The 26,583-nt window shown below is 46.5% G+C and overlaps 1 protein-coding gene across 8 annotated transcripts in view; it reads right to left on the minus strand.

The window, feature by feature from the left end:
- Positions 1 to 26,583, minus strand: part of EDARADD (EDAR associated death domain) — a 93,947-nt gene that overhangs the window by 14,143 nt on the left and 53,221 nt on the right. For all 8 annotated transcript variants that reach the window (XM_019814282.3, XM_019814284.3, XM_019814283.3 and 5 more), the window contains one exon: positions 977 to 1,022. In XM_019814282.3, coding sequence (XP_019669841.1) covers positions 977 to 1,022 — 46 coding nt within the window. The remainder of the gene's footprint in view (positions 1 to 976; positions 1,023 to 26,583) is intronic.

Raw genomic sequence — 26,583 nt, forward strand, 5'->3', positions numbered from 1 at the left:
ACTTCTGTCTCCCAGAACTATACTTTTGCCACATGGCCTCTTTAGGGAACCTGGCACACAGTAGGTCCTTAATAAATATAGATCTGCTGAAGGGGAAAAAAAATCACCTACAGTCTCACCACCAGAGATCACTGTGGCTAAGGTGATTATACAACACACGTTCTGGTTTTCAGCATGGTTACACTGGCAGAGGCTAGGCAGGATTGGTGAGATTATCCTGAGGGCTTCAGGGTCCGCCACCCTCCCATTAGAAGAGAAAGAAACAAAACTCTGATGACTCAGGTCATTTAACATGTGTTTTAAAAGATACAGAAAATATGAGTGAGGTTTCTATATCTTTTCATTATTCTTTTGGTAGCGTATTTTAATGCTCACTCCAGATTTTTCCCCAAGATTGATTAATAAGAAATCTAAAGACTGCCAGAGTTTCCATCTTACCATAAAAAGTGGGAAAGGACGCAGTCCTTCGTGTTTCTTTGGTTAAACACACCGGTAGCAGAAAGAGGGTAGGGGATAGCACATGGCCAGGTGCCAGGAGGGTCCCCTTGGCTCACCGAGTGCCTGAGGTGCCGAGAGAGGATGCTGGCCCTTCCTGTGCTGACCTGGTTTACCTAAGCCCCATTGCTTTCTTCCACCTGGCACAGCGTTCCGGCAATGGCAAGCCTCCTAGGACTCCTGAGGGAGAAGGGTCTGCTTGTTCTGTTCTGTTGCCCCGTCCTAAACTTGTCCCACTGGGAACCCAGCTGTGCCCCGCCCCTGCGCACAGTAGGGTTAGCTCAGAGAAAAGACTCTTTGAAGGCTTTTGTGAAATCTGGTTAACATTTCCTTGCAGTTCACCATGACCGGTGGTTAGAAAGTTTCTCTAGGCTGTAATACAGATTTTCAAAGTTAACGATAAACATATCCCTAAATTATCTTTAATTCAGCCATGCCAGTTCTCAGTGAAGCCCAGACATCCGTGGAGTCAATTGTTTACCTGAAAGGGGTTCTCCAGTACTGTCTGGAAAGCCGTTTTCTTCTCCCTGAAAACCAGAAAGCAACCTTCATTAGAATCATCCCCATTTGTGGAGATATTATCAATTTTCCAATTTAGTTACATTTCCACCAAAGCCTGGCAGGCGGTGGGGGCAGGGGTGGTGGTGATGGAGCTTAAGAACAGTATCTCTCACCTCCCTCTATGAGCTCCTGGAGGGCAGGGGCTCTTGTCTATTTGCGCCCCCCACCCCCACCCCGTGCCCGGAACAGTGCCTGACACATGGTAGACGCTCAACAAATGTAAGTTACATGAGTGACTCTATTTTTTAAAAAGGTATCAATGCATGAAACAATGTGCTGTTTTATTTTTATTTCATGCTAGGGGTTCTTTTTCTTATTTTTATTCCCTACCCACTTTTTGTTGGGCTTGTTGTCAGTCTAGGTTACAATTTGTTCCCATATCTATTATACTTTTTTAATGTTTATTTATTTTTGAGAGAGAGAGAGAGAGAGAGAGAGAGAGAGCGTTAGCCGGGGAGGAGCAGAGAGAGAGAGACACACAGAATCCGAAGCAGGCTCCAGGTTCTGAGCTGTCAGCACAGAGCCCGATGCGGGGCTTGAACTTGCAGACTGTGAGATCATGACCTGAACCAAAGTCGGACACTTAACCGACTGAGCCACCCAGGCGCCTATTATCTATTTTTTTTTTTAATATATTTCAAAACAGCAAAGAGAAACTGTTAGAAAGCAGTGTGCAAATCTCCTGAGGATCGTGTTTCTGCCCCTCTGAGGGGGGTTCTGTTTTTACAAGCAAGGTTGTGCCATACAGCATGCTACATGAAGGGATTTACCGTGACCTTGTTGGAAGGGGGTGTGTGTGAGTGTGTTTTCAATGAAGTCCACAGAGGACACCACAGTCAGTACATGTTTGTTTACGTTAACTCCATCCTCATACAATGAAAACCTCTCTCAACGGCTAGGATTACCCCCGCCATCGCGGTCCAGAAGAAGCCACGGTGTTGGGTCAAAAACCCTGGGTTTTATTTACTCCAGCTGCACCCATAATTTATCAGTGCGGGTCTCTGCATCCTCATTTGTAGATTAAGGGGGAGGACAGATTAGCTTATCTCTAAGATGCTCTACATTCTCGGTTTTGTCCTTAAAGATGTGCTAATTCCCTGGTGTCTTTTTCCTCTTAATCTTCTAAGAAGCCTTCCCCCCTCACTCCAAGCTCATAAATCTCCATGTCTCAGCAATGTAGATACAGCTGTCTAATTACGGGCCTCATTGTTTTTCCACACCAGAAGCATTCCTATGTTTTACCAGCTAGATTTTTCCCCTCAACGAATCTAAGTATTTCTTCTTCTATGTTTTTTAATGTTTATTTATTTTTGAGAAACAGAGAAAGAGCACAATTGGGGTAGAGGGGCAGACAGAGAGGGAGACACAGAATCCGAAGCAGGCTCCAGGCTCCGAGCCATCGGCACAGAGCCCGACGCGGGGCTCAAACCCATGAGCTGTGAGATCACGACCTGAGCCAAAGTCGGACGCCCAACCGACTGAGACACCCAGGCGCCCCAGGTCTAAGTATTTCTTGCTTCTGAGTCTTGGTCCTTGCCAACGTCCTAACTGGAATAAAAAGCACACTGCTCGCTCTATACATATGGTTTGTAAGAGTCACGGGGAGTTTTTGAAAGAACAAAACTCTGTCTCTATGCAACTTTTTCACTTTTGGGAGGCTAAAGCTCCCCAACGGCAGGCAGGGCCACCGTTCGGTGGTTCGTGCAGGGACCTGCCTTCCCACATCTGCGCGGCAGCAGCAGGACCAGGCAGGCATGTTCTTTTATCAAGAGCCACGGTTCTGCTCACCGAACTGGAAACATGCACAGGAGGAAACAGAAACGGGGCCTTCAGCCGGAGTTAAGAGGCACCAATGTTCAAACCTGTCAGCTTCCGTGGTACAGCTGAGGTCCCTGCTAAAACGTGAACTCTCTTTTAATGGGAGACTCCGTGAGGGAGCATACATGACTCGGTTTCTTATCACCTGGAGAACATTCTTACCGAAAACCATGTCTGGCCAGAATTATCCCCATGACAGAGATAAGGGACATGACATGACTCAGAATTACTTGTGAAGGTTGATGGAGACAGAATAATACAAGAATATCAACGATCTCTGTTCTTGCTCTAATTATTATGTGATGCTACTTTTAGGCTAGTTTTCATTTTAAAACTTTTGTTTATTTATTTTTTTAAATATTTATTTTTGAAAGAGAAAGAGAGAGAGAGCGTGCACGCAAGTGGGGGAGGGGCAGAGAGAGGGAGACACAGAATGTGAAGTAGGCTCCAGGCTCTGAGCGTTCAGCACAGAACCCGATGTGGGGCTTGAACTCATCAACCACGAGATCATGACCTGAGCCGAAACTGGACACCTAACCGACTAAACCACCCAGGCACCCCTTTAGTTTATTTGAGAGAGGGGGTGGGAGGGGCAGAGGGAGAATCCTAAAAAGGCTCTATACCGTCAGCACGGAGCCCGACACATGGCTCGATCTCATGAACCGTGAGATCATGACCTGAGCTGAAATCAAGAGCCCAGCGCTCAACCCACTGAGCTACCCAGGCACCCCATGAGGTTAGTTTTCAAAGAGTGAAATCATAAAAGGCTTATTTTTGCATTTTTTAATGGCCTTACTGAAACCACACACACGCCTTTATTCAAACCTTCTTTACAGAGAATGTAGTATGTACAAGTTCCCGTGCTGGAACCTATATGCAAAGACAAAAAAAAAAATAATCTGAACCCTTGGCCTCCAGGCCTGCCCCCAGATGTACTGGGACAGTAGAGACATACACAAATAACCCAAATACAAGGCAGAAGGGGACGAGTTCCAATAGGGAGGTGTAGTTGAAGTCAGAGAGGAGACATTTCTTCCAACAGAAAAAACCAGAGGCAGTTTCTCTGAATCTCTGAACCAGAAATATTGAGATGAGCTTTTGCTGGGAATTTGGACAGTGGGCACTTGGAGGCAAGGGCATTTAGCTGGAGTCTTTCTGAAGCAAAAGCAATGAGAGGCAATGGGATAGGAGATGGCGCTCTGAGGCTGGACTGAGGCCTGAAAGCCCATCTAAAGAGCTAGGCTCCATCTCACAGATATTGGGGGGCAGAGGGGGGGTCACTAAGGAGCTCTGGCCTGAAGCAGCTATGCTTGCCCAGGAGCACAGCAGGAAATTCCCCCTGGCCATGCACAGCACAGGTACATGGCGCTTAGGGAGCATGTAAAGGCCAGGTGGTGGTGGGGTGTGGTGGGGGAAAGCAAGATGGCCTTGGAGGTAATGATTGATGAGACCCCAGACCATCCATCTGAGAGAGGAAGGGATAAAGCTACAGCCCCTGCAGAGATACAGTCACGAGGTGAAGGGAGGTGAAATCCAGGGTGAGTTTTGAAGAGTAAGACCACAAGATGTCCCTGTGTGTTGAAGACATGGCGCTGGTCCTTGAGGGACGCCAGGGCAGGAGAGGAAAACATGGACGTTGACGGGATTATGGAAGGAGAGAGAGACGCTGGAGAGCAAGACGTGTGGTCACAAACTTGAGGAGCACTTCAACACCCACATTTCGGTGGAAGGGGAGGGAACAAGGAAGGAAAGCAGAGAAGGGAGGTCAGAGAGGAGGGAGACAGCATCAAGACCGGGAAAGGCTGGAAGCTCTGGGGGCCATTTGGAGACGAGATTCGGTGAGGGGATGAGCGGCCATATCCTAGAACGGTTCTAGCAGAGAGGTGGGCATGCAAGCCGGCTTCTACCAGGGGGCGGCGAGGACACAGAGGTGTCTGTGGTGCTAGCCTCCCCAGCCTTTCTATCCGCCTCACTTTCTCTTATCTTTGAGGTCCCGGCTCAGAAGTCACTTCCTCCTGGAAAGCCTTCTGCAAACTCCCAGTCTGGGTTACGTGCCTGGGGTGTTCCCACACACCCGTACGTGCCGCCCCACTGGACGGCGACACTGGGTGTGGGAGTTTGAAGTCTGGAGACTCCAGACTACCAGGCAAGGGCCCTTGTCCATGCTGTCCTGTGATTAGCACGTTTGAGACGGATAACGCATAGTATCTGTGCAAGGGACAGCGAGTGGGAGGGAGGAAGGAAAGAAGACACAACTATGGCGTGGAGTCTGTGTTCTCCAGACCAGGGGATGAACGTTCTCCATGATGCTGTCCCTACGTCATCGTCATGCCCTCTGACTCTGCTCCTTGGCCTCATCTCCTTGGCCACCAATTCTGTGGCCTCCATCCCAGCTCTGTTGTTCTGGTCTCCCCTGGATTCCTGTCCACTTAGCCAGGGTCCGGCATCTTAGGGATGGGTTTAAAAACACCCTAGATTTGTCCATCAGCTGTGGGCCCCTGGCCAGTACTTAGCTCTGCCCTTCCTTCCCCCTGTCTTGTTCTAAATTGCTGAGTATGGCTGGGAAAAAGAAGGGACAAACTTCACACATTATATGATCATGTATCTGGTCTCAGCTGGGTCTCAGCTTCTCCTTGGTCATTCTTGGTCTCTCTTCCAACTGTCCCCTTAAGGCCCTACTGGGCCTTGTTCCAAACCTTTTCCAGTCTGCTGAAGGCCCCGTACCTATTTATGCCTACTATCCCAGAAAGGGCTCGGCCAATGTATTTGCCCCCATTCTCCTTTTCTCCTATCTCCAAAGAGATGGGGTCTTTTCATCTTCAAGGCCTGACCTGTATCCTCGAATTATGGTCCTGTGCAGAGGTTTTTAAGAGTACTTACTGCAAAGGGTGGGACAGGTCTTGTCCACTTTTATATTGCCTAGCACTGACCTTAGTTACCGTGTTTCAAAAATGTTAGTTCAACTTAACTGAACCCAGAAGCGTCACAAGGTGGCCTCTCGCTACAACACGGGACTCGCCTCCAGGACCAGTTCAGCCTTGAGGAATGGTCTGAGGTAGGGAGGGGACAGAGGATCAGCTCACGGACAAGACACAGGATACAGAGGATGTGGCAAATTCGGTGATGGTTCCGGAAGCAGCCTACGTGGAGAATTTCCAAAAGGGGACTGCGGGTTCCACGTGGATATCAGAGGGGTGTGTGATACCCGTAGGGAATGTGGGCAGATGACACCTGGGGACAGCCAGGGCCAGTACAGTCCTCAGGAGGTTACTGATGGCAGGAATCTACTGTAAGCCCAGTTCTAGGAACTGGAGTCCAGGATGCTGGGACGCTGTGACTTGGGCACAGAGGTCCAGGCTGTGGCATCCCTGGGACCTAGTGCTGGGGCCTGAGGGAATGAATAATGTTCAGCCGCACAGGCTGTAGCTTGAGATCTCACTGCTCCCATTAAAACTGATCCAGGAACACAGAGGACAGAGTTGTGGGTCAGAGCGGCACCAGGCTTAGCTGTGAGCAACCCAGGAAGGCAGGGGAAATGAGGCAGGGCCTTAAAGGGGTCCCAACTCCATCTCTTCCCTTGCACGTCTGCCCCTTCCCCTCCAGGGATCCTATCCTACACAATTCTCCCCTGTTCTAAGCCAACCTCTGAAACCAGCCTCCTCATTCCACCCTCTTTATTCTTCCCTAATTCTTTCCAGATTTCTCAAGGACTTAATTCTGCAGAGTGCCTGCTATGTGCCACGTGCATGATGCTTTGGGTTAGCTCACTGACTCCTCCAAGCGCTTCTTAGGAGCTAAGAACTATGATTTACAAATGATAAAGAAGAGTTCTGTTCAAAGGCCTTGTTTTAATTCTGAATGAGATTTGAGCTCCAAGTACTGGTTTTGTGGGAAAGAATGGTTCCTGGGTACGGTTCGACCTGAACGCCAAAAGAGGAAGGTCTAGATAAGAAAAAAGATGGAAACAACCCAAATGACCATTGACAGATACATGGAGTAAAAAAATGTAGAATATTATTCAGCGTAAAAAAGGAAGGAAATTCTGACCCACACGACAACACAGACGAACCTTGAGGACATTACGGTAAGCGAAATAAGCCAGACACAACGGGAAAGATGTTGTGTGAGTCTCGTTATATGAGGTACCTGAAGGAATCAAATTGAAAAGACAGAAAGTGGGGGCACCTGGGTGGCTCGGTCGGTTAAGCGTCCGACTTCGGCTCAGGTCATGATCTCACAGTCCGTGAGTTCCAGCCCCGCGTCGGGCTCTGTGCTGACAGCTCAGAGCCTGGAGCCCGTTTCAGATTCTGTGTCTCCCTCTCTCTCTGCCCCATCCCCACTCATGCTCTGTCTCTCTCTGCTCAAAGATAAATAAACGTTGAAAAGACAGAAAGTCAAATAGCGATTACCAGGAGGTGGGAGGGGGGTGAGGGTAGAATGGCGAATTAATATTTAATGGGTATGGAGTTTCAGTTTGGGAAGATGAAAAGGTTCTGGAGATGGATGGGGGTGATGGCTGCCCAACATGAACGGACTTAAAGCCACGGAACCATACCCTTAAAAATGGTCAAGATGGTGGGGCGCCTGGGTGGCTCAGTCGGTTAAGCGTCCGACTTCAGCTCAGGTCACGATCTCGCGGTCCGTGAGTTCGAGCCCCGCGTTGGGCTCTGGGCTGATGGCTCAGAGCCTGGAGCCTTCTTCCTATTCTGTGTCTCCCTCTCTCTCTGCCCCTCCCCCGTTCATGCTCTGTCTCTCTCTGTCTCAAAAATAAATAAACGTTAAAAAAAAAATTAAAAAAAATGGTCAAGATGGTAAATATTATGTCATGTGTATTTTGCCACAATAAAAACATTTGTTTACTCTTCTTAGGAGATTTGAAGGTACCACAAAGTTAAACACCAATGTTTTATATATTCAACTAGGCTAAAGAAAATCCCCATTTTCTTAAGCCTCCTCACTGTGAATATGGGGGGAATTAGCTTCTATTTGGGCAAAGGTGTTGACTGCTGAATTCTCTGAGCAGAGAGAAAGCTGGTGTGGTCATACTCATTTTGTACCCTGGTTATAGCTTAGAAGCTGGCAGCCCGGTTCCATCATGCTTAGGGAGCTGCAGGCACAAGGTGCTGAAGAGCTGCTTCTGGAGATTTACACCTGGCGATTTCACACACGGCTCTGGGCAGCAGAAATCCAAAGGCCAGGAACACATGTGGGGAAAACCCCACACGTGGGGGGGAAAACGCCAGGTCTGGTCCATCCCCCGTGGGGATGGACGGATCGGCGGGAGATGCTGACAGATTGACGGGGAAGGTACTAACTGGAACCTAGGGGCTAGTTTTCTGTGAATCATGCTCTTCTGGACTGGCGAGTTCCATCTTTAATGCCTACGCTTAGCTAATTAATAAAGAGTTCGTTCCACCTTTATTATTTCGCAAACTAGGGAAAGGATAACCGGGTGGGAAAGCATTCAACAGGCTGGTTAACCTGATGATCACCTAAGTCTGGTTGGAGGTTTCCACAAAGAGCAAAACCAAGTTATCACTGCTCAACCTGGTATCGGTAACCCAAATTACAGGCAAAGAGCCCGAAAAGAGCCGTCTTCCATGCGAATTACTTAAGTAGCTTCTTTGGGGGGAAGCAACTAATACTAAAGCTTGAGCTCTCTGCTTTAAGAAAATATTCCAGAAATGGCTTTGAAAATATGATTTTGAAAGCTCAGGTGTGCAACAGTAACAGGGCTTCGATAGCATGGATTTACACGGGTCTAGACTCTCTCCTGTCACACGGGCTAGTGAAACTCAAGTAGCTTTCAGTGGTGTAAATTCCCAAGACAGAGCGAGTATCTCTATAACTCTTCTTGTTTTTTTTTTAAATTTTGTAAATGTTTATTTATTTATGAGAGAGAGAGAGAGAGACAGAGCACGAGTGGGGAGAGGGGCAGAGAGACAGAGGGAGACACAGAATCCGAAGCAGGCTCCAGGCTCTGAGCTGTCAGCACAGATCATGACCTGAGCCGAAGTTGGATGCTTACCTGGCTGTCACTTAGGCACCCCTCTCTTCTGAATGCATTTATCGATCATCTGCTTCTATGCATTAGGAATGGACCTTGAATCTGCTGTTGGATTTTCTAAAACAATTTATACTTCATTCTTTTTCTGCAAGGTAGTTACTGTTATCGTAGCAACCATCTACACTTTTACTTTTTATGGAAGGATACTATACATACCTATTTATTTGAAAGTATATTCTAGAAGCTGGCCTTTAGAAAGGACCTACTTGGTGTAAGAGACCAGTCTAGGCCTGGGATATGGAGACAAAGGAGCCACATCCCTGCTGCTTCAGGGTTACAACCCAGCAATGCCACAAAGACGTGAGCAAAAATACTGACACCACAAGGAATGAAAAACGTATTAGAGAGGCATAGAGGGGCGCCTGGGTGGCTCAGTCGGTTAAGCGTAAGACTTGGGCTCAGGTCATGATCTCATAGTTTGTGGGTTCGAGCCCCGCGTCGGGCTCTGTGCTGACGGCTCAGAGCCTGGGACCTGCTTCAGATTCTGTGTCTCCCTCTCTCTCTGCCCCTCCCCTGCTCATGCTCTCTCTCTCTCTCAAAAATAAATAAACATTAAAAACATTTTAAAAAAGAAAGGCATAGAAAGAATGCCAGGGGAGCACAAGGGTGGGCAAGAATCCAGGTGATACCTCAGGGAACAGGAAAAGTTTCATTGAGTTTGAAAGAATGAAATACAGAAGAATGGGAATTTGAATGAATGCCACCCTGCTTTGCTAGGAGGAGAGCAAATCTGTGGCTCTGTGTACATTTGGTTCTTTATTCTCTTCAACGAGGGTTCTGTCCAATTACGAGCAAGACCGGCTACTTCTGGAGTTGAAGTCAGGGTCAAAGACTGGAGCAGCTGCGCCTGGGACTTGGAGGCCGGGCACACTCAGATGTAATTTCATACCCTTGCTACGGTTTCAAAGGTGAAGGGAGGAGGGGTTTTCCCCTTGTGCATGGTTACTGTTCAGAAATATCACCAAGCGTTTCACAGGAGGTGATGATTTGCATGCACAAAGGCAATGGGTGTCACAGAGAGGCGGGGGGTTCCTGCCTAGTCTCACCCTCACTCCGGGCGGAGGACACATGCGACGCCAGAGCACAGACTCCTCCGAGGCTGCGAGATGAGGACGTGCATTCACAACCCCTCATTTCAGCCTATAATTTTCCTGCAGTGCATAATTACGTGTGGGCTGAAGAAAGACCACTGGATGTCAAGTGCCAGTGTATGGAAGTTTATGGGGCCTAAATGCCACCGAAATGTTTGAATGAGTGACTCCACTACTTTCTCCTTTAATTTGAAAACAAAAAACAAAAAAAAAAACCAAAAACACAAAATAAGAAGGACAGGGGCACTCAGATGGCTGAGCTGGTTAAGGGTCTGACTCTTGATCTCAGCTCAGGTCTTGACTGCAGGGTCCTGAGTTCAAGCCCTGCATTGGACTCCACGCCCAGTGGAGTCTATTTAAAAAAAAAAAAAAAAAAAAAAAGGACAGTTCCCAACTGATAATTTTTCTTTTTTTAATGTTTATTTTTTGAAACAGAGAGAAGAGAGAGAGAGCGCGCGAGTGAGCGGGGAAGGGGCAGAGAAAGAGGGAGACACAGAATCCGAAGCAGGGTCCAGGCTCTGAGTTGTCTGCACAGAGCCGAATGCAGGCTCCATCCCATGGACTGTGAGATCATGACCTGAGCTGAAGTTGGGCACTCAACTGACTGAGCCACCCAGGCACCCCTGACTGATAATTTTTCTTAAAAAAAAAACAAACCATGATTTTTGACTTTCCTATGGAACAACACTGATATCTGTTTAGAGAAACCTCACTTCAAATTTTGGATTTGCATCTTTTCCCAGGGTAGTGACATGGGGTATGGTCCTCTCCCGTGATGCTGGGCAGTGGCTCCCGCTCCCCGCTGCTACATGACCACAAAGGTCAACAACCCACACACTGACAACCATACTGCACCCACACAGCCCCTCTGCTCTTCACTTTCAGAGCAGTATTCAATCAATTACATGAGATCTTCTACACTTCATTATCAAACAGGCTTTGTGTTAGATATTCTTGCCCACCTGCAGGCTAACGTAAACGTTCCGAGCACGTTTAAGGTCAGCTGGGCTGAGCTATGATGTTCGGTAGGTTAGGTGTAGTGATACATTTTTGACTTCAATATTTTCAGTTTACGATGGATGGGCTTATGAGGCATGACCCCATTAGAAGTTGAAGAATACCTTTATTCAAATATCACATACATATTTTTTTAAATCCGTAAGAGATGTGAAGCTCTTTCTCCCCAGCTCTTAGCTCATCTCTCAATCGCTCCTCCCAACCCAGAGGTCACTGGTTACAATCTGGGGCACATCCTTCCTGATTCCTTAGTCATAGGAACCAAGACTGAGCCACTTTTCTTTAGCCTCAAACCATACTAGTCTACAACATGCTTTATTTAATGATACCTTATGGATATCTTTTCAGGTCAGTGGTCTTTCTTTTTTTTTTTAATTTTAAAAAAATTTTACGTTTATTTATTTTGAGAGAGAGAGAGAGAGAGAGACAGAGGGAGAGAAGGAGGGGCAGAGAGAGAGGGAGACAGAGAATCCCAAGCAGGCTCCGTGCTGTCAGCACAGAGCCCAATGTGGGACTCGAACTCATGAACTGTGAGATCATGATCCGAGCTGAAACCAAGAGTCGGACGCTTAACCAACTGAGCCACGCAGGTGCCCCTGGTCTCTTCTCTTTTTTATTTTTATTTTTATTTTTATTTTTTAATTTTTTTTCAACATTTTTATTTATTTTTGGGACAGAGAGAGACAGAGCATGAACGGGGGAGGGGCAGAGAGAGAGGGAGACACAGAATCAGAAACAGGCTCCAGGCTCTGAGCCATCAGCCCAGAGCCTGACACGGGGCTCGAACTCCCGGACCACGAGATCGTGACCTGGCTGAAGTCGGACGCTTAACCGACTGTGCCACCCAGGCGCCCCTGGTCTCTTCTCTTTTTAATGGTTTTAATTATACTGTGTCAAAATACCAACATTTACTCGACCGGTTAATTTTTTTTCTATTTCAAATACACTCTGCCTTAATTTCCGTAGGATCAAGTCCTTGAATAGTGACATTGCCCAATCAATGAGTAACAGATGCCACCAAATAGTGTTCCAAAAGTTGTATCAATCTGCATCTCAACCACACAAACCATGCTGTACCTCGACACCCACACCAATGGGAAGTCTAAGTGAAATCCTAAGTCACTAGTGAAATTCAAAGGCATTACAGTCAATAAAGCACTGAATGATGATGAGAACAGAAGCCTTTAAGTCAAACAATTAGAGCAGATTAGAGACTGTATAATTTAATGATTAATAAACTTCTCGTGTGCTGTTCTTAGGGAAATAACTACTTAAGTGCTAGAAAGCAGGCATTTTTGCCCTTTGGCTTCTATGTGTCTTACCAGAAATATGTTATCTTGACTTGGCCCGAAAGTAGAAATAAGTAAAAAAAAAAAAAACAAAACATCAAATTAGACTACATCAAATTAGAGTGCAGATTTTCCTTGACTTACAATAGGGTTATATCCTGATAAACTCATCATAAGTTGAAAATATCCTAAATTCAAAATGTGTTTACTACCATGAATGTTCATTACTGAACATCATAGCTCAGCCCAGCCGACTTTTAATGTGCTCAGAACACTTACGTTAGCCTGCAGTGGGCAAGAACATCTAACACAAAGCCTATTTGATAATAAAGGGCTGAAGATCTCTGTAATTGAGTACTGCACTGAACGTGAAAAGCGAAGAGTGCCTGGCTGGCACAGTCGGTTAAGTCCCCAGCTGTTGATTTTGGCTCAGGTCATGATCTCGTGGTTCATGAGTTCGAGCCCCGTATCGGGCCCCACGCTGACAGCACAGAGCCTGCTTAGGATTCTGTCTCCTCTCTCTCTCTGCCTCTACCCTGCTCACATGCTCTCTCTCTCTCCCTCCAAATAAATAAACTCAAAAAAAAAAAAATAAAAAGAAAAAGAAAGTGAAAAACAGAAGGGCTGTGTGGGTGCAGAATGGATGTCAGTGTGTAGGTTGTTGACCCCTGTGGTCGTGTGGCCACGTGGGAGCTGAGGCCGTGGCCAGCATTAGGAGAGCGATGCGGACCCCCCGCCTGGGAAAAGATCCAACTCCGAAATTCAAAGTGCAGTCTCTACTGAATATGTATCACTTCACCACCACTGTAACGTTGAAAAATTGTAAGTTGGCCCATCAAAACTTGGGGACTGGCTGTACTTTGATTTTTCTTTTAAAATTTCACTTCTGAGAAGTTTACGAAAGAAAAGATCTGCAGGGACCTCAAAGGATGACTTTAGTGGGCAGCATGAATTTGTAGTGGGGACAGCAGTTTGCATTCCGTTATTTTCTCCAGCATGCAGAAACACAGAGTGCAGGTGGTCCTGGTCTACCCAAGCCCAAGGGCTTGGCCACACAGGGTCCACCAAAAATCAGCAAGAGCCTGTCGAAATGCCAGACAGGTGGACGGCTGTTGTGCGCTGAGCCTGAGGGTGGGGGAGGGAGCGAGAGAGAAAAGGGTACAAGGTTGGGGGGGGGGGGGGGGAAGGGACTTCAGAGTCTGAGGTGGAGGGTTTGTTTCCTGTGATGATGTGCTACGAGACAGATGGGACAAGCAGAGAGAGGCAGGTCAGTGGGAGGTCACCATGCCAGACACATAAATTTAGTCTAGAAAAAGTCAGATGATACAACTCGAGGACGTTAAGTTCTATCCTGGGAAACAGAATCAGATCCTTGTGTGTATGGGGCAGAACTGTCTAGGGAATGAAGACAAGAGATCTATCTGCCCCTCGGAAAGACCCTAATCAAATTCACCTGGTACTACTCCCCTAATTTTAACTTTCTAGTGGTTTGTGTATCTGCTCCCCCAATGTGGCACCCCAGGCACGTTATAGTAGAGGTTAGACAGTCAACAGCAGGGACTGGATGGGACAGTGGGTAAATGAAGGAGGGAGGGAGCAGGGAAAGGGGGAGGTGAGGGATACATGGACTTACAGAACAGGTGCTTTCTGGTCCAGCAAAACCCACCCTTGAAATTCCTTCTCCGTCCTCTCAATGCCCAGGCAGCTGTGTATCAAGAACCACCCCCCTCCCCCCCACCCCACAGCCTGTTTCAAGAAAGTGCGGTCTAAAATTTTGGATTGGTGGATACTGGCCTCAAAGCCAAAGGGAGTCCCTCTCACCAGAGTTAAAAATAGCAAGTAGAGGCTCTAGGGAAAGTTTTCTAGTTTTCTCTAAGAGCACTGCTTCCTCATTCTCGAAACATCGTCTCAGGGACGAAGTGAGAAACTGCCAAGTACTTCCCGAAGCCAGAACTATCTGCTTGTCCCTCAAAGAACAAAGCAAAGGGCTCACCAATCTATGAGACAGGTCTTGTTGGCGCTTGAAAAGGATCGCCACGCATCACTCAGAGCAGGTAGCAGCCTGCCGGGCTGACTCAGGGAAGATACCATCAACAGCAAGTGCCGCTCGGGTCCGTTCTCTGTTATTATAACGCACGTAATTGCTTCAGGTTCGCAGATAGTCTGGCAGACCGGTTGCTCTGCCAAGGCAGTGAGGGTTTTGCCAACTACCTCCCAATACAATTTGAAGGAAAGAGCGACCTTGCCATTTACCGGTTTTATTCCAGGAGCTCTTACCCAGGCTACTCTGCCAGACGGATATCATTTAGAACTGTCGGAAAAGCCTAAAATCTCCCTAGGCGAGCGGCCCAGCGGCAACTGGTAACTGGCAGCTGTTACTGACTCAGAAATGCTGGGCATCGGGGGTGGGCAAGTGACGCTGGACAAGGTCCCAACTCCACTCCTCAATCGACTGACGCTGGTTCCCTCCGCTATGAAACAAAAGAAATCACCAACAACACGATTTTTTGTGGTCCCCTTCAGCTCTGAAGATGCCGAGCTGTCAATCTACACGTCTGGGCCCAAACCCACTTTCTAAGTGGTCAGGATTAGGGGGGCCTGGGTAGCTCGGTCGGTTAAACGTCCGACTCTTGATTCGGCTCAGGTCATGATCTTGCAATTCATGGGACTGAGCCCCAAACTGGGCTCTGTGCTGCCAGCTCGGAGCCTGCTTGGGATTCTCTCTCTCCCTGTCTCTATGCCTCTCCCCAGTTAGTGTGCTCTCTCTCAAAATAAATAAACAAACTTAGAAAAAAGAAATCTCTTGGGGTGCCTGGGTGGCTCAGTTGGTTAAGTGCCCGACTTTGGCTCAGATTGTGATCTCGTGGCTTGTGAGTTTGAGCCCTACATCGGGCTCTGTACTGACAGCTCAGAGCCTGCAGCCTGCTTCAGATTCTGTCTCCCTCTCTCTCTGCCTCTCCCCTGCTGGTTCTTACTCTCTTTCAAATATAAATAAACATTAAAAACTACAAAAAAGAAATCTCTGTACCTTCCTCTCAATTTTGTTGTAAACCTAAAACTGCTTTAATAATAAGGTCTTTAAAAATTAGTAAACTGTGTAAGCTTTCACAATTTTACATGATGTTTTGGTTTAATTGGTTGGAAAGAATGTAGTTTCTAGTATATTGCAAATATTGACATTTTATTTTTAGGTATCTATTTTTGAGAGAGAAAGTGTGCCCAAGCGAGGAAGGGGCAGAGTGAGAGGGAGACAGAGGCTCTGAAGGGGGCTCTGTGCTGAAAGCAGAGAGCCCAACATGGGGCTCCAACTCACAAGCCATGAGATCATGACCCGAGCCGAAGTCGGATGCTAACAGGAGCTTAGGAAATAAGGCACAAGAATTAGGCGTGAGCTTCTGGGAGCTGGGAAGAAGGTAGGACCCAGAGTTGGAAGAAATGTAAGGCATGGATGGTAGGTGAGGGGTCAGGGTCACAGGGGGTTGTCCCACCTAAGATAGAAAACATGTGTTGGAAATAAAAGACTTCTGTCGCTTTGACGAATACACAAGATACAAGATTAATCAGTTTCTTGGGCTGCAACTTTAGCATCGATCGTTAATGAAGATAGTTTTCCGGATTACAAAGGTTCAGGACTTCAGTCTTGGTCATCACGTGGTACTTTGGATAATACTATCAACAAGCAAAGCTGCTGTTCCATGGCTTAAAAACTGCGTGTGGGCCCCCTGCCCCCCATCTACTCTGGGCAACATCATGTGCAACTCTATTTTTGAGAGGCTTGTTTAACTTCAAAGAAATCACTTGGTTACTGATAGGCTTTCAACAGATAAAAACAGCATCTTCTTTGTATTTGGTGGCATTTGTCACTAGGAACTGACTTGAGGTCTTAGAACTTATTCAGCGGAAGAAGAGACTGGCAGTCTGGCCTGTTAGGTTTAGTCTGTAAATACAGATGCAAATGTAGTGTAAGGAATATACAGCCTTACATGGGGGGTTGGGGGGGTGCGGGGGAAGGATGTGCCCCACAGCAGGGTTTAGGACAGCAAAAAAAACCTGAAACAGCTTCAAGTCCCATGACAAGGAAACTCTTAAGTGACTCATGGCCAAGAATATAATATAACAGGATGTGAGATAGGATATTTTCCTAGGGTTCTTAAGAGTTTTGACTGGGGCCCCATGCCGAGGACAATGGCATGCATGCATTCCACAGAAAGGGGCCAGGGGAACCCCAAAGGATGAGCTACAAAGTGGACCAAAAGAGGTGGTGTGACAATTACCCCAACACCACTTTCAGCCTATATAAGAGGAAGAGACTTCTTTGAAGGAACTGGCAGAAGAAGTTTCCCTTCCTCTGCCTTTAAGAGGAAGGGGCACCTCTCTGGCCCACCCACGCCAGATGAGGGGGGTCTCAGGATCACCACCTGTGGGGGGTGCTTGACAGAATGGAAAGACCAGCCTCTCGCTCTTTGTGACTGAGGCGCAATACTTCTGCCACTGGGAGGCTCAAACCTGTGTATATGAGGAAGCCACAAGCTGGCCAGGGCTGTCCCTGTCCCTAATGGTGGGACAGTGGGGCAAGTTGCCCATGGCCAAGTGGATGGACGCCATCTTGAAAGCACCCTGCTCAGGTAGGAGGGGTGTGATACATCACAGGAGAGAAGGGGCTGGGCTTGGCTGTTGGGAGGCAGATGTAAACAGTCAGCTGGGAGTGCTTTGTCCACATCAGGCCATTATATGGTGCTGAGTTCTCATTTGGGGAAGGAGAGGGGAATGACATCCCTCTTTGGGCCTCAAAATTTCAATCAGGCTTGAGCTGGAAGTGAGGAGACAAGCTTGGAACAGGATGAGTGATTCAAGTACGGGATGGAGTTCATTTAGATGCAATACTAACCAGGTATTTATCGAACATCTTCCCTCAGTCTCCTGGCACGATTATACCCATTTCATAAAGGAGGAAACAGATTCCCAAAATCAGAGTGCCTACATGGCTCAAATCTTGGCTCTACACTGGGTGTTACATGTAACTGATGGATCGCTGGGTTCTACTCCTGAAACCAATACTACACTGTATGTGAACTAATTTGAATTTAAATAAATGAATTTCAGAAAAATGAAAAACAAATCTTGGCTCTACTACTTAGTAGCTGTGTGACCTTAAACTATTCAACCCTTCTGTGTCGCAGTGTGCATCTATAAAACGGACGTAGAAATAGTACGTCCCACTGAGTCGTTTGGAAGATTAAGTGAGTCCACATAGCTGAGTGCTTGGAAGAACTCTTGGGCTTAAAGATGTTAATTATAATTATTACTCTTTTGATTACATACCATTAACTTCTTGGAAAGGATGCTTAGGGTACTGCATTACGTGAAAGAAGGAAATCATGACATTGTACGGTGTGATTACAACCAGATACAAAATCATTACACCCATGCAAAAGAAAAAAAAGGAAATAATACTTCCCTCATCTTCTTTTCCTAAGAACGTAACTTTCGCATGGAGAGTACTTGGGAAAGCTCCGGCATTCTGCTTGGAACAGGATGTAAACAATCAGACTGTGTGTGTTTTCTGCACATATCAGTGGCCAGCACATACAATATCCCGAATACTAGAGGACATGTATTCACCCACCCATTCCACTTATTAAATGCCTATGGAATATCAGAGTCCAAATAAATGCTGTAAAATACTCAACGCCAAATCACTCAATATTGTTTTGGGTTGAATTGTGCCCCCCGCCCCGCCTCCAACTCCAAATTCATATGTCAGAGTCCTAACCTCAGAATATTTTGGAGTATTTTGGAAATAAGGTCTTTATGGAGGTAATCAAGTTAAAGAGAGGTCATCAGGGTGGGCCCTCATCTAACAGGACTGGTGCTCTTATAAAAAGGGGAAATTTGGAGACAGACACTCACATAGGGCCATACCCGGGAGCATGTGGGAGCAGCCTGCACACATGGAACATGAAGAGTTGACGCTGTGGCCTGTCTGGACCCCTCACCCCATGGATGTGGATGCCTGGTTTACCCCAGGCTTTCTCACTCTGCAACACAGAGACGTTCCCAGGAATGAAGAAATACCAGTGACGGGAGCCCACCCTAAAGCAGTCCAGCTGGCATCTCTGGGGGATGGGACCCAGGCACTGGTGCATTATAAAAGTTCTCCCAGTGATTCCTAATGTGCAGCCAGGGTCCAGAATTGTTGGGCTAAGCAGATCATAGGTGGGCACTAATGTTAGTAAGAAAATTTGTATCTGTTTTCTGCGGGCCACTAACAGGTGCTTTCCATGTTTTTAAAAAAATTTTTTTAATGTTTATTCATTTTTGAGAGAGAGAGAGAGAGAGAGAGAGACAGAGCACAAATGGGGGAGGGGCAGGGAGAGAGGGAGACACAGAATCTGAAGTGGGCTCCAGGCTCTGAGCTGTCAGCACAGAGCCCGACGCGGGGCTCGAACCCACAAACCACGAGATCATGACCTGAAACTTAACCGACTGAGCCACCCAGGTGCCCCATCACGTTTTTACATCTGTCCTTAAGGATTCTCATTACTTTCTTCAGGGCCAGATCCTACACTGCACAGATGCACAGGACCCCTGCCCCTCCCACGTGCACAGTCATGTCAGGCTCGTGCATTATCTAAAAATGGCCAAGAAAGGTAGGGTGGGGGGAGAATATGGCAGATGAAAGGTGACAGGTACATTTGTGACTAATCTCACAACACCTTCCACTGCCGATTTATATAAACTAAAATTATTCATCTATCAACGCTGCCGTAGAATAGGTGAATCTAACCAGTGGCCAGATGCTATCCCTCCTATCCAGCGGTTTTGTTTGCGGGGAAGAAGTGGGAGGCATCAGAATCACCTACCGGGCTTGTAGGGGCACCTGGGTGGCTCAGTCGGTCAAGCTTACAGTTCTTGATTTTAGCTCAGGTCATGATCTCACGGTTCCTGAGTTCCAGCCCCGAGTCAGGCTCGTGCCAACATTGCAGAGCCTGCTTGGATTCTCTCTCTCTTCCTCTCTCTCTGCCCCTCCCCCACGTCTCTTTCTCTCTCTCTATCAAAATTAAATAAACATTTAAAAGAATTAAAAGTTAAAAAAAAAAAAAAAGAATCACCTATGGGGCTTTTAGAATCTACTCCTGGGTTTAGGAAGGTTCTGCCCTCCCTTTTCCTGTTCTGGAAGCTCAGAGCTCCTACAACACTCCCTCCTCTCTACCCAGCCTGCCTCTCTTCTGAAACGTGGCCAGTAGGGTGCTCTCACTAATGCCTCTCTACCCCTGTTCCCCCCAGAAAACAGCACTAACCCCGCACAGGACAGAGTCCTGGAAAACTCTGAGGGGCCAGTCTCAAGATGCATGTGCCTGATTAAACCCCTGAGGTCAATGCCTCAAGCCGTGTTTGTCCCTTGCGTGTCCTGCCAGCTCAGCTCCTCTGTGGGTTTCTGGAGGGAGGAACCTGGCCTTGTGGGTCCCGTGCAAGCCACACTGCCACACCAGGGCCTGTGCGGCCCTGTGCGGGCCCAGGGTCTGAGCTGGTACCTGAGCCAGCACAGCTCTTGATTTCTGGGGACTCTCCCCACCTTCTGCCTTGACTGGTTTTTTTTAGAACATGTTCCAAAGATACGTCATTTGCTCTGGTACCCTTAACACAGCAAGCTTGTGTCCACTTTCCTATTACAAATGGCAACTCCCACCGTGTGGGGCTCCCTGCCCCTTTCTCCTGCTTCATTTCTCTCCAAAGCACTATTGCCAGTAATAACAGACTTCATTGTCCTATTTGTTCCTGGTCAGTCTGACTTATGAATCACACACCCGTAAAGCATTTATGATGTGCTTGATGACATTTTTAAGAGCTTAAAAAAGATCAACCGGTATCCTTACAAAGAGGGGGCATTTGTGCACAGAGACAGAGGAAACACGAGGTGAAGACACAGGGAAAAGACAGCCATCAACAAGCAAGGACAGAGGCTAGGACGGAGCCTACCCCCGGCACCCTCAGAAGGAACGGGCCCTGCCCACACCTTGATCTCAGACTTACGGGCTCCAGAGCTGGGACACCATGCATTTCTGTTACTGAAGCCACCCCCGCTGTGGTACTTTGCAACAGCAGCCCTAGACATCAACACAGATGTTCGGAATGCTACCCTCCCCTCTTCATTCCCCCTTCCACGTCCTGTACCTAAGCCCTTGGGATCGCATTACCGGGTGAGCCAAAGAACCTCGGTGTTTCCTCCTAGCCATTCCCTGGACCAGCCACCGCTAGGATGACTTGGCTAAAGCTCTGTTCTTATGCCATCACTCTACAGGGAGACTCTTTCAGGAAGCTCCCCTGTCTGGGAGACGGAGACCGTGCTCCCACCCTGGCGCTCCAGGACTTGGCCCGGAGCAGCACTTCCCAGAGAGGAGCTGAGAGGAAATGCTGGATGCAGGGGTTAACAGGCATGCTGAGGAGGTGGGGGAAACAAGGCTTTCTCTGTTCAGACAAGTCTGCCTCCCTGTCAAATGAACTCAGCCATCTCCTCTCTCTTTTCCCTTACAGATATGTGCTGAGATTGTCCAAGAATCCAAGGGAGAGTTTCTCAGCTTACCTGCCTATGGAGCCTCTGTTCTGGGAGCATCCAAAAACATTCCTACTCAGCTTTCCAGGCCAGAGATTTCAAATGCTAATTCTGAGTGTAGCTCTAAGCAGTCACCATTGTATCCCCACACCTAAGAGAGTAGTGGTATCAAATACTTGATGGATGGATGGATGGATGGATGGATGGATGGATGGATGGATGGATGAATGGGTGGGTGGATGGATGGATGGATGGGTGGATAGATGGATGGATGGATGGATGGATGGATGAATGGGTGAATGGGTGGGTGGGTGAATGGGTGGGTGGGTGGATGGATGGATGGATGGATGGATGGATGGATGGATGGGTGACTGGGTAGGTGGGTGGGTGGATGGATGGATGGATGGATGGATAGGTGACTGGGTGGGTGGGTGGATGGATGGATGGATAGATGGATGGATGGATGGATGGGTGACTGGGTGGGTGGGTGGGTGGATGGATGGTGGATGGGTGGATGGGTGACTGGGTGGGTGGATGGGTGGATGGATGGATGGGTGGGTGACTGGGTGGGTGGGTGGATGGGTGGGTGGGTGGATGGATGGATGGATGGATGGACGGATGGATGGGTGACTGGGTGGGTGGATGGATGGATGGATGAGTGGACGGGTGGATGGCTGGCTGACTGGATGGATGGCTGGATGGCTAAGTGGGTGGATGGATGTGGCATCATCTAACCTCTTGCAATCCATTTCTTATTTATCAAACACCACCATGCTACTGCCTTGTTCACGATGGCCTGTGGCCTCCCTGCTGTATGGACAGAATAAACCCTTTAACCCCCTAATCTCTTTGCTAGATTTCCTCCCTTCCTGCCCCATTCAAGTGTTGCCATTCAAGACCCAACTCAAATCTGGCATCAGCTATCTCAGCTTCTAAAGTCTCTATGTATAAAAAGAATGTTTGTGGGGCATCTGGTTGGCTCAGTCGGTTGAGCTTTGGACTCTTGATTTCAGCTCAGGTCATGATCCCAGGGTGGTAGGATCATGCCCCTCATCATGTTCTGTGCTGAGCATGGAGCCTGCTTGGGATTCTCTCTCTCCCTCTGCCCCTCTCCCCTGATCAAGCACACATGCTCTCTCTCTCTCTCTCTCTCTCTCTCTCTCTCTCTCTCTCTCAAAATAAATATTTTTTTAAAAAAAAGATTCTCTCTTCCCCTCTGCCCCTCTCCCCTGCTTTCGCTAACTCTCTAAAACAACAACAACAACAAACATTAAAAAGAATGTCTGTATCTTTACCTATCTCGCCTTTTTGGCCTATGAAAGAGCCGAGGTTCTTACTTTTAAAATGTTAACTCATCTATCCGTGCCTCTATTTATTGAACACCTGTGTGCCTATACCTTATCTTCCCTACCAGATAACACATTCCTTGAGGGAAATCAATGTGTTGCATGTTCCCCACAGAACATTTTCAACCGTATTATCAATAAGTATTTGCTAAGAACGTTAATCCTCTCTACCTTCCACAGGGAAAACAAATCCCACTAGTTATTACACTTCTCCTCCTCCTGGTTTGAATCTCTCTGCTCCTCGATAATACCTTATCCTTTAAAATCTGAGGTTTCCCATCTTGAGAAAAAAGAAGCCTTTTTCCCCCATATTTTCTAACACTCTCCAACAAGAATTTACTATTTTTACTTGCCACCTTAAGGAATTTGACAGGACTGCATGAACTTTCTTGTCACCTGCTCACTCTTTAAGACTGGCAATCACGTTTTTGTCCCGATGACCGGTTTCTGCTTCTGAGCTCTTTTCTTCCACTGGCCTCTACAGTGAGGTGTTCCACAACTTCCACCCTTGGCTCCTCTCTTTGCTTTTCTACAAGGACTCTCTCCTCGGCAGTCTCGTCCGCTCCTGAGGCTTCAACTGTAATGTCCTGATGCACGAGTCCTAAATCAGTACCTAGTGCTGCGTTTTCTAGCACTTACCAGGCATTGCCACAAATCTCACATACCCCTCACTCTACAAACGTTTATCTCCTTTTTCCCCAACCCACAAGCGGAACTTAATCCCAGCAACACATGAATCTTATCTTCTATCCGAATTCTCTATTTACATTCTTGGTAGAAACGTCTCCCAGTCACAGGCTTAAAATTTACCCCCATCTTCTCTCCAGTCCCCCTGGGGTCCCGTATGGTCATATGGCCACGACTTACAACCCCCAATAATTTCTATCAACCTGTGTCTGGCATTCAAGGCTCTGGGGCCCTGGCTCCAACATATCCCTCAGTCTTATCACCTAGGATCTCCTAATACTTCAGCTCCAGACAAAGCGTTCGTCAGGGGCTCTTTTGTCAGAGCACTGACATATACCATTCCTCATAGCAGGGGGAGGCCCTTGCCCTGCCCTCAGACACACATCCTAGAATCTACTTCTGTGTTAGAGATGGTCATACCATGGACCCATTCAAACTGATGGCAAAGCCATGTAGCAAACTGGATAAAATGTTGGTGAAATGGGGGCGCCTGGGTGGTTCAGTTGGTTGAGTGTCCAACTTCGGCTCAGGTCATGATCTCACGGTTCGTGAGTTCGAGCCCCGCATCAGGCAGACAGTGTGGAGCCTGCTTGGCATTCTCTCTCTCTCCCTCCCTGCCACCCCTCTCTCTCAAAATAAATGAATAAACTTAAAAAATGTTTGTGAGATAACATTACATAAGAAAAGCAAATCTCACTGACAGTTTTGACAATTATTCATATAAAAAAATGTACAAGGGAATACATCCAAATGTCAAACAATGGTTATATCAGAGCAGTGGAATTGTGAATGAGTTTTTTTCATTTTTCTACATTCTAAATTTTACTTAGTGTGGTTTTTAAAGTACATTTTTATTTTAGAATAGTTTTGGAATTACATATAACTTGAGAAAATGGTAAAGACAGGCCCTATATGCCCTACATTCAATTTCCTTTATTATTAACATTGCATGCTAGCATGATACTTTCATCACAGCTAAATAAACGAGTACTTTCACATGGTTTCTAAAACTTAAAGAAAAAAGAAAGAAGAAAGAAAGAAAGAAAGAGAGAGAGAGAGAGAGAGAGAGAGAGAAAGAAAGAAAGAAAGAAAGAAAGAAAGAAAGAAAGAAAGAAAGAAAGAAAGAAAGAAAAATAAACTCTTTGGTTTGGTAAAACCAAATAACATAGAGGAAAATGTCATTCTTTCCATAACCTCGAACTCCAAGTTAGCATCCTGATATTTATTATTTTTATTATTACTTCAGCCTCCTCTTGGCATGGATATCGTTGGTTGTAAACTGGAACAAATTTTGCTTTAACTATCATTTGCTATATGTTTGTGCAGGTAGTTAAAGTAGTTGAAACTTTATTGTTTCATAAAGGTTCTGGGGAATGTTTTCTTGAACATAAAGTTCCATGGATATTAAGAAAAATTTTTTTTCACATTTATTTATTTTTTGAGAGAGAGAGACAGAAAGAACGTGAGCAGAGGAGGGGCAGAGAGAGAGGGAGACACAGAATGGGAAGCAGCCTCCAGGCTCTAAGCTGTCAGCAAAAAGCCCAACACGGGGCTCGAACTCACGAGCCTTTGAGCCATGAGATCATGACCTGAACCGAAGTCAGCGGCTCAACTGACTGAGCCACTCATGTGCCCCGCGTTCCATGGAAAATTTTAAACCCTGCGAAGCATCCCCACATCCAGAATCTAATGTTGTGTGCACGCTGCCTCTCCAGCAAGTCCGTAAGCCCTGCTGGGGTCTTCCCTTGTCCGTTCCCCTCCCACTTTTTCTTACACCCAAGAACACCCAGTCCAGATCTGGGCTCCAAGTGTGTGCTCAGCAAATGCAACTTTTGATAAACTGCAGTAGTAGGACAGGATCTAGTAGATAGGGTATTGATTTTAAGTTCCTAAAATAAAGGATTCTTTATTACGAAATTTTGTCTGAGATGTCAGAGTTTGATCTTGCGTACCAGGACACTACAGCGTTTTCCCTCTGCATCATTCAAAGGAGGCACTCTTGCTAGAGTGAGTTTTAGTCTTAAAATGATAAAAATCATGAACATATCAAGTGTTAAATATTCTAAAGAGCACATTTTTAGCTTGCCTTTAAAGTCTGAGCTCTAGAGGGGTGCCTGGGTGGCTCAGTCGGTTGAGCGTCCCACTACGGCTCAGGTCATGATCTTGCAGTCTGTGAGTTCGAGCCCCACGTCGGGCTCTGTGCTGACAGCTCAGAGCCTGGAGCCTGCTTCGGATTCTGTGTCTCCTTCTCTCTCTGCCCCTCCCCCGCTCATGCTCTGTCTCTCTCTGTCTCCCTCAAAAAATGAATAAACATTAAAAAAAATTGAAAGTCTGAGCTCTAGAAAATGGACTGTGGGGGTTTTTGTTTGTTTTTTTTAAATGTTTCTCCCCTAGTGAGTTTCCTTTGTTCTGTCTGCCAAGTTGGTTTCAAAGAATCCTTCTGGATATCTAGCAGTTAGAACAAATCCTATAGATTACGCAAAGAAATAACTAACTGAAGCAGCAAGGTAGTGTCCTACTTTTCACAGGAATAGAAGACATTCTCTTTTAAAACGGAACTAAAAAAAAAACCTCAAATAGGTTTCTTCCCGTTTTATTTGTTGATAAATCTATTTTTCATCTTTTTTTAAATTTTTTAAATTTTTATTTTTTCATCTTTTAGTATTGTTTTTACTTCAAACAGCCAGATCTATGACACTAAAATTAAAAAAAAAAATTATTGAACAGCGTCCTAAGGTATATTCGGTACCTAATCTTAACTGGTTTTGGAAAATCCCTAAAATCAAGCTAAACAAACAACATTCTTGTATCTTCATGGGAGTCTGTATCATGTTACAAAACATGTGAGGAGCAAAACTTTGCCAAACAAATTAAGGAGTGCAAGAAAAGAAAATTTCATAGTTTGGGTTTACTAAAGTTGTTTAAGGCAGTCAGTGCCAAAATCAATCCTTAGATTGTAATTCCAAGGAAACTGCTGAGGATTAATTAATAAGAATGTAAGGGGCGCCTGGGTGGCTCAGTCGGTTAAGTGTCCGACTTCAGCTCAGGTCGTGATCTCACAGTTCATGAGTTCGAGTCTGGCATAGGCCTCTGTGCTGATAGCTCAGAGCCTGGAGCCTGCTTCGATTCTGTCTCCCTCTCTCTCTGCCCCCACCCCCACTCACACTCTGTCTCTTTCTCTCCTTCAAAAATAAACATTTAAAAAGTACAAAAAAATAAATAAGTATATGATATTCACAGTGGGTGACTGAAAAGCCCCAAACCAGAGTTAAAAGCAGCGTCACTGACAACTTTCAAGAGAGATGTATACAATTAAAATTGACTGTTTTATCAACTACTGTGTAACTTTGCTTTATTGCAAAAGTGATTTGACTCTCCAAGAGTATCACTATTAATAACTTATGACAGACTGATGTTTGACAAGCAAGCCTAAACAAAACCTCCAATTTGTCTTGCTAAAAATTAACTTGGTGTTATGGAACGGGCAGGACCGAACCAGTCCATCGTGAGGCAAGACAGGCTTTTTGAGACATTTGACACTCTAAATATAGTTCAGCAGATGTGAAGCATTATGCAATTTGGCTAATAAGCTCCGAGCGAGTGGAAAGAAATGGACTGGACAGTACCAGAAGTGACTGAAACACACGGTGACCCAAGG

The sequence above is a fragment of the Felis catus genome, chromosome D2 (genome assembly GCF_018350175.1).
Source record: "Felis catus isolate Fca126 chromosome D2, F.catus_Fca126_mat1.0, whole genome shotgun sequence".
In the NCBI taxonomy this organism is placed as follows: domain Eukaryota; kingdom Metazoa; phylum Chordata; class Mammalia; order Carnivora; family Felidae; genus Felis; species Felis catus.